Source organism: Pempheris klunzingeri, chromosome 7 (assembly GCF_042242105.1).
Source record: "Pempheris klunzingeri isolate RE-2024b chromosome 7, fPemKlu1.hap1, whole genome shotgun sequence".
Taxonomy (NCBI): domain Eukaryota; kingdom Metazoa; phylum Chordata; class Actinopteri; order Acropomatiformes; family Pempheridae; genus Pempheris; species Pempheris klunzingeri.
In genome coordinates this window covers 15195550-15207188 of record NC_092018.1, presented here as the reverse complement: position 1 = coordinate 15207188, position 11639 = coordinate 15195550, and the positions used below count along the sequence as shown (strand labels likewise).

General features: G+C 42.0%; 1 protein-coding gene across 1 annotated transcript; it reads left to right on the top strand.

Annotated features, from left to right (window-relative positions):
* Positions 1 to 2048: 2048 nt before the first annotated feature.
* LOC139203594 (gelsolin-like) lies at positions 2049 to 10960 on the top strand. The gene is made up of 19 exons (XM_070833409.1): positions 2049 to 2097; positions 3052 to 3249; positions 3651 to 3805; positions 4098 to 4259; positions 4662 to 4721; positions 4813 to 4902; positions 5470 to 5559; positions 5759 to 5891; positions 6061 to 6149; positions 6283 to 6411; positions 6500 to 6586; positions 6708 to 6841; positions 7496 to 7586; positions 7704 to 7874; positions 8010 to 8184; positions 8304 to 8425; positions 8783 to 8860; positions 8951 to 9011; positions 10174 to 10960. Exons 2-19 carry the CDS (start codon positions 3060 to 3062, stop codon positions 10335 to 10337), a joined length of 2181 nt encoding a protein of 726 aa, XP_070689510.1. The 5' UTR covers positions 2049 to 2097; positions 3052 to 3059; the 3' UTR covers positions 10338 to 10960.
* Positions 10961 to 11639: the final 679 nt, after the last annotated feature.

Genomic DNA, 11639 nt, shown 5'->3' with positions numbered 1-11639 from the left:
TTATTTTTTCACTTAAATCTCCATCATTCATACAGTCCTGTTGATGGATTTGTCTGCAGCTCTGTTTTGAGTTTTATATAATATCCATGTACATTTTCTTTTCACATCTTTTTGCTAGTTGTACTTCAATGTGTCAGTGTTTCCATAAAGTAGATTTCTTCAATAACTAACTAACAGTATCAGTAGGGTAGTTCCCCCCCATTTCTTCACACTCAGAGGGACCTTTTATCCAATGAACAGGAGACTGATTGTTACTGCTTGAAGAGTTTGCATTTTTACAGCAGCAGCAGAGATCATCATCGCATTTCATCCATGTTGTTTTACAGCTGTGAGCATCATTTCACTCTGTGTGGTTTGTCTGACTTTAATAACAACATGCAGCTTCAGTAAATCCCTACAAGGAACAGCTTCAAGTTCATTTTCAACACTAATGTTGTATCTTATTGCAGAGCTTATTTCATATAAGTTTATTATTTTCTTCTCTGTTTTACTGTATTTGAAATCAGGTTTGCTTAATCTGTTTAAAGGTTTATAAAAAGTTTCACAAGCAGGTCATGCACAGAGAAAAGGAAGGGAGCCGTCAGATGCAGAAAAATGAGAAAATGTGATTTTTTCGTTGAATAACAATATTTAATTTGTTAATGACATGGAGACGTGAAGAAGTCAATGTTTAAACATTAAAACATGTCTCAGTTCACGAGTGACTGCCTGAAGTCGTTGACATGTTGAACATTTTAAAAGTTGGCTGTGAGACGTGTTTGAACTTTAATGAAGCTCACAGCGTTTAATTCAGTTTTATATTAAGCACTTTAATGTTGTCACAGATGAATAAATTATTTTTTAATCAGAGGACTCTTGTCTGCTTTTGTCTCGAGTGTTTTCCATCAGACGTGAGTGTCAGGCACTCTGAGCTGCAGCTGATGTATGAAAGGAGCTTTAACACAGTGCGCTACCTCTGACTCATGATGAATGTGAGGAGATAACAGCTCTGATGAAGAACTGACAGCTCAACAACATATAAATACGAAAAAGAAAAACATTTGTTTTATTCCAAACAGCTCTGATGCACCTCAGCAACACTGAAGAGGACAAAGAAAGAAGAAGGCAAAATGTATTCTGTGTAAAATCCAGTGGTGGATCATAACTAAGTACTTTTACTGGGGTACTTGTACTTTACAGGAGTCTTTTGTTTTCTCGCTACTTTCTACTTCAACTCCACTTAATCTCAGATGGAAATATTACACTTTAACAGCCTAAGTATCTTTACAAATTAAGATATTTGTACAAAAAACATGTAAGAAGTTTCTAAAATATGATGTGTTGATATAAATGAAATCTATTGACAGATTATATTAGTGTAGCTGAAATGATTAGTCCATTCATCAATTAGTTTATTGACAGAAAATGAATTTTCCTTTTAATTATTGTAATTTTATTGTATTTTCATTAATGTTGAAGTTTGGACTGTTGGGTGGACAGAACAATGAGTTTTTACAAACTAAACAATCAATTGATTTATGGTGAAAATAATAATCAGCTGCAGTCTGATATTAAGTAGTTCAAAATGAGTTCAACCTCAACCAACTCCAACAGTAAAATCCTGGTTTTACATCAATGATTAGAATTAAACATCTAGTGATAGAATATATAACAACAGTATATATAAGTACAACAGTCACTGGGGACTGCAAAATACTTTTATAATTAATACTTTAACAAAATTTTCCTAATTATACTCACGTACTTGTACATGTAACAAACATTTTCACTTCAGTGTGGTATTAGTACTTAGTAACTTTACTGTTTAAATATGTATGTTGTTTTCTGTTCTGAAAATCCAACAAAAACTTGATATTCTTTAGAAATTAGGCTGAATATGATGATGATTTATTTAACAGTCTGTCTTCAGTGTTGTTTCAGGCTGGTTGTGTATCAGCTGGGTGTGACTCCCTGCTGTATAGAGAGGAGGAGTCAGAGGGAGGGGGAGGGGGGTCGGACAGGTAGAGTTACCTGCAGCCACTCCCTCCTCTGTCAGTGTCTCAGGTGGGGATCAGCCTTCATCAGTTTCCATCCAGCAGCGTCTAACAAACACTATCGGTGAGTTTTTCTTGTATTTCACTAAAACTCTTCTCCCTCCTCATCCTCCTGCTGATTAATTTATTGATCTGTGTTTTCATTAATCAGTTCAGACTTTGGTCTGCAAACATCTAAAATCAAACCAGCTTTTGCTTCCAAACTGCTTCTGTCTTTAGTTTAGCTTAAAGCTGATTTTAAAAAAGCACAAAAAACAGATTAAGTTTGCTGTTGTGCAAAAACTCTTCATCATTATCATCATCCTCACTGTCAGTCATTAGTCTTTGTTCATCCTCTCATAAATGAATCATGTGTTTGTTTCTTCTCGTCAGTTCAGCTCATCAGGCTGAAGTTACTGAACAGTTTTAAATTACCTGTAAAATTCATCTTCGTGTCCTGCTGCAGCTTTATGTCTTCATTTCTCAGCTGTGTTTCAGTCACTAATGAGACATTCATTGTCTGTGGGATTTTTAATTGTTTGTCCGGTGTGTTTGTCACATCTTTAAATCAGTTTAAACCTCCAAAGGTTCACAGAAAACAGCCTTAAACTGTCTGGCTGGGCGGGTCTCTTCCTGCTTCTCTCAGCTGCAGCAAAGATGTTTTGTGTTGGAGAAGATGAGTCACTCCCTGTGGCTCTCTGCCAGATGAACATAATGTAATAATACAATAATCCCCAGAGGAAACATTTCACTGTTCCCTCTACAGACGATTAAATGAAAATAGCAAAAATAAAACAGCTGAGTAAAATACAAAACAAACTCTCTCCCCACAGGCTGAAAATGTGGATTATTGCACCAACTTTTTAAACAAACTTTACAAGATTGACGTCAACAATTTAAACTTTTAAACAGTCAGAATTTCGATTTTAAAAGTCTCCACCCCCTGCAGGTGACATCATAATGCTCAGGTAGGGTGTTGTTCCGCCCCTTGTAGGTGACATCATAGTGTTTAGGTGTTGTGTGGCTCCGCCCCCTGCAGGTGACGTCATGGTTTTCCATCCGGAGTTTGAGCGTGCGGGGCAGAAGGGGCTTCAGCTGTGGCGGGTGGAGAAGATGGAGCTCGTTCCTGTTCCTGAGAGCCTATATGGAGGGTTCTACAGCGGAGACGCTTACCTGGTTCTCCACAGCACCAAGAACCGCAGAGGAGTCATGCAGTACGACCTGCACTACTGGCAAGGTGCTGCAATATAGCCTGTGCTAATATTACAAACATATACACTTATATATGTGCGTGTAGTAATAAGTCATAATCTTCAACTTCTCTCATAATTTTGACATATTTCATTATTTATTGCAGTCTTAAGTGTTTTTAAATCAAAAGTCAAACATTTGACTCAAAGGTGAACACTTCATTCAGTACAGAACAATAAATAACAGCATCATCTGCATTAAGACATAATTAAACTGCAGATGTAAATTAATTTAAGTAGAAAACAGAAGAGGTTCCAGAGTTGAACCCTGAGGGACTCCACTAGTCACATTTAAGGACTTTGATCTGGGTCCTTTCACTTTTACACATACTACAATATACTACTAATACTTTGTACTCTGTTCTCTGATTGGTTGGTTGTCCTGCAGGTTCAGAGTGCTCTCAGGATGAGAGTGGTGCGGCAGCCATCTTTGCCATGCAGATGGATGACTATCTACAAGGGGCGCCAGTCCAGTACCGTGAGGTCCAGGGTTATGAGTCCAGTACCTTCACTGGGTACTTCAAGACTGGACTTAAATACATGGTAACTACACAAGCAGTACCACCAATATTACTGCAGTGATTTTTACTTCAAGCATCACAGACAGAGTTAAATACAGAGTTTGAATATATTTAAATATTTATATATTATATAAATAAATATATATTTATATTTATATTCTCATTTTTTGTTGTTTACTTCATCTAAAGTGACAAACACTCCTCTGGTGTTGAGTCAAAAATGCTCTCTGTGGAAAGAGTCTCTACTCTGATTCTTGTTTAGTTAAGTGAAAACACGGTCTTTGGCACTGATGACATCACTTCCTCTTACACAGAAAGGGGGCGTGGCCTCAGGGTTCCAGCATGTGGTGACCAATGACGTGGAAGTTCAGAGGCTGCTCCAGGTCAAAGGTCGACGTGTCATCAGGGCGACGGAGGTTCCTGTCAGCTGGGAGAGTTTCAACCAGGGAGACAGTTTTATACTGGACCTGGGACAGGTGAGACAGGGGGAGAGGTGAGAGACAGTTCTGAACGTGTCTCACTTTCTCACTCATCTCTACAGGCAGAGATGGGCAGTATTTCTGATAAATGTATTTGAAATACAAATTTGAAATACAAAATAGTTTTTTGTAATTTGTATTTGATGGACTTGGATATGATGGTTTTGTATTTTCTATCAACATATTTTAACATTCTGTATTTGTGTATTTTAAAAATACTAAAAATACTTTCCCCTGAAACTGAGCGATGATGTCACATACACAGTATAAATGTATGTATGTTTAAATGCATTTTCAAAATACAAAATACTGTAGTTTAACTTGATATAGTTTAATTTGATACACTTACTATTTCTGTACATTGAATTTTGTACAAGAAGACTGTTTTTCTGTCTCCAGGAAATCATCCAGTGGTCTGGTTCCCATAGCAACCGCTTTGAGAGGCTGAAGGCCACCATGGTGAGTGGTGACATAACTTCGTTTCATCATCACTGTTCAGTGACATCACGTGGTCAAGTGTGATGTCACTGACCGACAGATTGGTTGACAGGTGTCTAAGGGTATCCGTGATGATGAGCGGTGTGGGCGGGCCAGGCTGATGATCTGTGAGGACGGGACGGAGCCAGACAGGATGTTGGAGGTGATGACACAGGCAGAACATGACCTTAGAGTACTAATACCACTAATACTACGAGTGTATTTTATACTGAACTGTATGTGACACATCTTTTTCTTCTGTCTTTCTTGATGATTTGATTTGAAGTGTTAATGTATGTCAGATACCTGGATTTATGATTTGGTAAAAAACAAACATGATTTCAAACTGTAAGGCTGATGACAGGACACATCTCCACCTCAGCACCTCTCACTGCTGAGAGGTGCTGAAGGACTAGTTAGTTAGAGAGCACAGGAGTCAGGATCAATAGTGAAAATTAAGGGAGGGTGGTCGAACCATCCGGTCTGCTTTTACATGAGGTGATATTACAACTACACACGTGATCGAACACCCTGAAAAAAACAAAAGAGATGCAAAAGTTAACAGATCGAGGATCACTGTACAACCATGGAGGAGACCTCCTCATTTTGTCCTCTGACCTCCTCCTGTCGACCTCTGACCTCACTGTACAACCATGTAGGAGACCTCCTCCTTTATTCCGCTAACCTCCTCCTGTCCAGCTCTGACCTCCTTGCTGATGTCTGTGTTCAGGTACTTGGGGAAAAGCCAGAGCTGCCTGAAGCTCACAGTGAAGACACCAAGATGGACGCCTGCAACAGGAAACGGGCGCAGCTGTACAAGGTAACGCTCGGACTGAGTGACTGTAATATCCTGTTTGGTGCAGGTGTCTCTCACCTGGATGATGTCTTCACCCAATCAGCTCAGTGCGGCTGCTCATGATCCAACTGCTCATTAAAAAAAAACTGTCCACTGTGAGGCTTTTATTGTGGAGTATCAGCGGGAAGTGTTAGTCTAGTCTGTCTGTCTATCCGTCCATCAGGTGTCCAACGCAGACGGTGACATAGAGGTTACCGTGGTAGCAGAGCAGAATCCGTTCTCCCAGGATGCTTTGCAGTCCAGCGAGTGTTTCATCCTCGACAACGGAGCCAACGGACACATCTTCGTCTGGAAAGGTTCCAACTTTGTTCTGTTTATAACAAAACTGGTCTGAAACCAGCTCAGTCTGGGTTCTGTTATAGAACGTGGTTCAGGTTCCTCAGCTGGCTGAGGAGCTGTAGTCTGTAACCTGATTGGTCGGTGAGAAGGAGAAGAGTTGTCGATGATGATGGTGTGTATGTGCAGGAAAGGATGCAAACATTGAGGAGCGTCATGCTGTTTTGAAGAGCGCTGAGCAGTTCATCCAGAAGATGAACTACCCAAAACAGACACAGGTACACACACACACACACACACACACACACACACACACACACACACACACACACACACACACACACACACACACACACTGTCCAACCTGTCCTCACCTGTCTTACCCGTCTTCCCTGGTCGTCGTACCCTCAGGTGCAGGTCCTTCCTGAGCACGGGGAGACTCCGCTCTTCACACAGTTCTTTAAAGACTGGAGGGACCCCGATGACACTGTCGGCATGGGAACGGCCTACGTATCCAATCAGATCGCGAAGATAGAGAAGGTAAACCAATCAGGTTCGGGATCAACTCCAGGACCAGACTGTTCAGAGAACTTCTCTGCCGTTGTCACTAACTCCCCTGATTGGACAGGTTCCGTTTGACGTGTCGAAGCTCCACCAATCAGAGGCCATGGCAGCGCAGCATGGGATGGTGGACCGTGGAGACGGAGAGAAACAGGTGAGCGCAGCATCCTGTCAGGTTTTTAAATCCATGTGTAGCTAAGACTCATGGGAAATGTAGTTTTTTGTTTTAAGTTGGTTGAAATATTTTGATGGCCTGTCTGTCTGTCTGTCTGAAGATCTGGCGTATCGAAGGATCAGAAAAGGTTCCGGTGGATCCGTCAGTCTTCGGTCAGTTTTATGGAGGAGACAGTTACATCATCCTGTATGAGTACCAACACAACAACAGACAGGGTCAGATCATCTACATGTGGTGAGATATCACACACATTCGTGTTATACTGCAATTGACTTTATACGTTGTTTGTAAGTTGTTTTTTAGAAGGTCATCTATACATAAATTGCCTGTCTGCCTATTGTCAGTGTAAAATTTGTTTGTAATTATCTTGGGGTGTTCACACACCATCTGTACAGGAGCAGCTTTCTTTGCTATTGGCTCTCTGTTAAAACTAATGCTGAAATCACAGGCTGTATATAACGATGGACTACAAGTCTCCACTTGATACACAAATCCACCAAATCACAGGTCACATCTGGATATCAATCATGATGTTTAACTTCCTTTTTATAGCATCAAATAACTAATTAAAACCAAGCTGGGCCGAAAAAAATGAACTCTTAAACATCAGTGTGATAAGAACTACCAAAAATGACAGAAACTATCATTGGGGAAAATTTATTTGACGTATACTTAGATTTTTTAGCTTGGACCCCATCTGCTAACATGGACGGGACAGGCTTTATGACCCATACTGCAGCCAGCCACCAGGGGGCGATCCAGGTGTTTTGGCTTCACTTTTGGGGAGCCGTCATGTTCTCAATCTTCATATAAAGTTTGTGGTTGAAATGCACAAATTATAATTAAAAACATAGCAACTTGAGATTTTTTTTGTATTATTCTCCTCAGGCAAGGGGCAGAGTCTAGCCAGGATGAGGTTGGAGCGTCGGCCATCTTGGCTGTCCAGCTGGATGATGAACTGGGAGGGGGTGCTGTGCAGGTACAGCAACAGGGAACTCTGGGACCAGTTTCCTGAATGCATCCAGACACTGAATTTAACCCGCTGAGCATTCAGGTTTCACGCTTGCCTGCTAATTTTCTGACTGTCTGTCTACAGGTACGCGTGGTTCAGGGAAAAGAGCCCGCACACCTCATGAGCCTGTTTGGGAGCCAGCCAATGGTGGTGTACAAGGGCGGGACTTCCAGAGAGGGCGGCCAATCAGATGTGGCTGACACCCGTCTGTTCCAGGTTCGAGCCAATCCCGCAGGAGCTTCCAGAGCTGTGGAGGTGAGACAGAAAACCAAAACCATATGGACACTGAGTTATGTCAGGATCAGTCTATTTTGGATTTTAGCTCCTGAATCCTGTTGACTGATCCCAGCATGCATCCAGTTTGAGCCATGACCCTTCTGTCCTCCTCAGGTGGATCCGTCCTCCTCCTGTCTGAACTCCAGCGATGTCTTCCTCCTGGTCTCCCCCTCTGGCTCCTGGATGTGGAGAGGGAGGTGCAGCAGCTCAGCTGAAGCCCAGGGAGCTGAGCACCTGGCTGGACTCCTGCAGGTGACCCTCACCCCACTGGGGGAGGGGGAGGAGGAAGGTGAGGGGTGACGGAGGAGTTCCTATGTTTTATTCTGACTGTTAAATTCTCAATGATCTAAATAATTAAACCAGCTAAACTCCATTAAACCTGTGCTCTATATTTCTGTGTCGTTACAGATGCATTCTGGGACGCGTTGGGGGGGCAGGAGGACTACTGTCGCTCCCCTCGGCTGAAGGACAAGATGGGCGCTCATCCTCCTCGCTTGTTCGCCTGCTCCAACAAGACCGGAAACTTCCTGGTCTGTCTGTCCGCCTGGTCACATGACTGTTTACGTGCTGCTGTTCAGGGGTTTCTGAGCCCCGATGATCAGTTCTTAGTCGTTACTTAATGATTAACTAACCACTAACTGATAATTAACATTCATTTGGATAATTTACTAGAGGTTGGTTGTAAATAATTGTAAACTGATCAGAACATAAATATTACCTGTAAGAAAAACACATCAGCATAAATGGATATTACAGCTCAGTGTGTGTGTGTGTGTGTGTGTGTGTGTGTGTGTGTGTGTGTGTGTGTGTGTGTGTGTGTGTGTGTGTGTGTGTGTGTGTGTGTGTGTGTGTGTGTGTGTGTGTGTGTGTGTGTGTGTGTGTGTCAGATGGAGGAGGTTCCAGGTGAGCTGACACAGGATGACCTCGCTCCTGATGATGTCATGATCCTGGACACCTGGGACCAGGTGAGACTCCTGCCATCACCGTAGTAACATGCCCCACCCAGGCCGCGTGTGTGTCCTCAGTGTGTCCTCACTTCCTGTGTCCTCCTGCAGGTGTTCGTGTGGATCGGAGACGACGCTCGTGAGGAGGAGAAGACGGAGGCAGCGGCGTCAGGTGAGACAGACAGGAAGTTAGTGTGAACAAAGAGAGAAAAGTAAGCCTGATGAACTGACAGTTGTCCCACTGAAACATCGTGGATGGATGAATCAAAAGATACGATGTGAGGCCTCCACTCACAGTGCTGCTGTCAGCTTGTGTCTAAAGGTATTATTTTTATTAGTGTGAAATAAAGTCCATGGGCTGAGTGGGAGGAGCCAGCAGGAGACACGTGAAAGAGCAGAGCGCAGAAATAAACCTGGAAGCTTGAAAAGGAAGAGGAACAGGAACTTGACCTGGACAAAGACAGGACACGGGTCTAGTAAGAGACCAGATGTTATTCTGGAGAAAAAACAAAATGTTGGTCTAAAAACAGGATCGGGATTTTCTGGACATTGATTGGCGACACGTCCTCTGATGCTCCTGAATAATTTACTGCTTCCTTTAATTCAACGTGTGTTCAGTCAGTCATTGTCTCTGTTGTGACTAATCCTGGTTTTAATCATATTTATCATCTGACGTAAACCAGAGGAGGTCTGTTTATTAACGTCATGTGTGACTGTTACATGATCAAGTGTCTGATGGAGGAGTGTGTTTAACTCTCCTCTCCTAAACAATCAGTCACTGTTTTAATAATCCAGAAAATATTTTAACTGATTTTCTATTTTTTAAACAGGTGAAGCAGTTTAGATGTTAGACAGCTGAAAGTTTTTCATTAAGATGAAATCTACATCACAGCTTTCTACTAATGGTTTACTATAATTTATTTCTGCCTAAAAATGAGGCTCAGCTCTGTTGACTAGTTTACAACAGATGTCTGCTTTTAAAGGATTACTGCTAATCTGTTGATTACAAAAGCTGTAAATTCAAACTTAACCGGGTTATAATATAAGGAACTAAATTAAAACAAGTAAATTAGTTATTACTAAATATTTACTCCCTCTAACTGCCAGGTGTAGCTGATAACCAACCAATGAATCTGCCTGAGTACAAACATGTGGAGTGATGGCTAGTTAGTACTGACTAGTGACTAGTCAGTAGGACTTGACAAACAGCTGGTGTAACTCAGTCCTGGTCCTCACTATTCCTGAAAAGTCTCTGGCCTCCGTGTTCTTACAAACTGAACCTGACCCAGGTGAACCAGGATGCTCACGGCTAACTGTTCTCGTTTTGTGTCCAGCCGTCAAGTACATCGAGAGCGACCCGGCCGACAGAGACCCTCGTACCCCCACTGTGACGGTGAAGCAGGGGTTTGAACCGCCTACCTTCACCGGCTGGTTCCTGGGCTGGAACCATGAGTACTGGACCGTGGACATGCTGGAGCGAGCCACTCAGGGCCTGTGACATCACTTCCTGTTTAAGCATCACGAAGGAGCCACCTGAGTGTCACTGCTTTGTTCTAAGAAATAAAACCAGTCTGTCTGCCAGTTACTGTCAGCTGATGGGAAGCAGCAGACAGTTCAGTAACACGTGTGTGTGCGTATATTTTGGTTTCAAACCATCGTTGTGAGGACATTCCTGCATTACATAGACAATTTGGCTCATCCTCACAACTTTAAAGGTCCCACATTCTGCTCTTTTTCAGGTTCATACTGGTTTTTGGAGGTCCTACTAGAACAGATTTACATTACTTTTCTCATCATGTGACCTCTTCTAGCCCTTCAGCAAGTAATGATCAACAGATTGCCTTATGACATCATAAAGAGTATTTTCACACGTTTAGTGAAAAGACAGAGCAGCAGAAAGTTCATTTTGCACAATATGGGACCTTTAACCCTTCTGCTCCACCGTATGGTAGAGCACATTTTGACTCACTGTATCTTATTCAAAACATGTTTTACTTACGACATCTCAACCGTTTGGTAGAGGCCAATATTTAAAAAAATGTGGGGTCTGTTCATAAAAAAAACATTGATTTTTGTTATTAGTGCCCCAAGGAAATAAAATATATAAACAATACATTTTTTTATTGCTTTTTTCTTTGACAAGGTTAAAGGGGCATTTGAGGGTTAAGACTTGTTTTAAGTTTAGGGTTAGGTGTTTAGTTGTGATTGTTGCGTGTGTGTGGCTGCCTGTTGCCATGGTGTCACTCATCGCCATGGTTTGGTAGTGTAATAGTTTATTGGAGCATCTCTTTATAAATACTGATGTTGATAAATAACAGTAACAGGATCTCTAACAGAAAGAGTTTCATAAATACAGAAGAACAGAGACAGAAGCCACAGTGAACACAGCAGAGAGACAGAAGAGTTCAGTCTGTACAGGACAGCAGTGTGTGTGTGTGTGTGTGTGTGTGTGTGTGTGTGTGTGTGTGTGTGTGTGTGTGTGTTCACAAACTATTCATCACCATTTAAAGTTTTTACTTGTTGACAATAAAATCTGATGTTTACATTAAAATCAGTAGAATTCTCTGAAACAACAAACTAACGTCTCTAACTAACTCTCTCACATCAACCTCTGAACCAGATCAACTAAATCTCTACGGAAGCCCAGAGCGGCCAAACGCTCAACACAATCGAGAAAAGTCAGTTCGTCTTTGATGAAGCGCTTCCAGTCTTTGTGCTAAGCTAGGCTAACCCTCACTGTGTACGGGACACATGGGGACAAAACTGATCTGACTGATGATGGCCAAGACAAAAAATGTTG

Bases quoted from the DNA above. Each gene is read 5' to 3' on its own strand.
- LOC139203594 (XM_070833409.1), top strand. From the start codon at position 3,060: ATGGTTTTCCATCCGGAGTTTGAGCGTGCGGGGCAGAAGGGGCTTCAG. The intron at 8,426-8,782 runs GTCTGTCTGTCC...TGTGTGTGTCAG, and splicing joins ACAAGACCGGAAACTTCCTG to ATGGAGGAGGTTCCAGGTGA. The intron at 8,861-8,950 runs GTGAGACTCCTG...GTCCTCCTGCAG, and splicing joins TCCTGGACACCTGGGACCAG to GTGTTCGTGTGGATCGGAGA.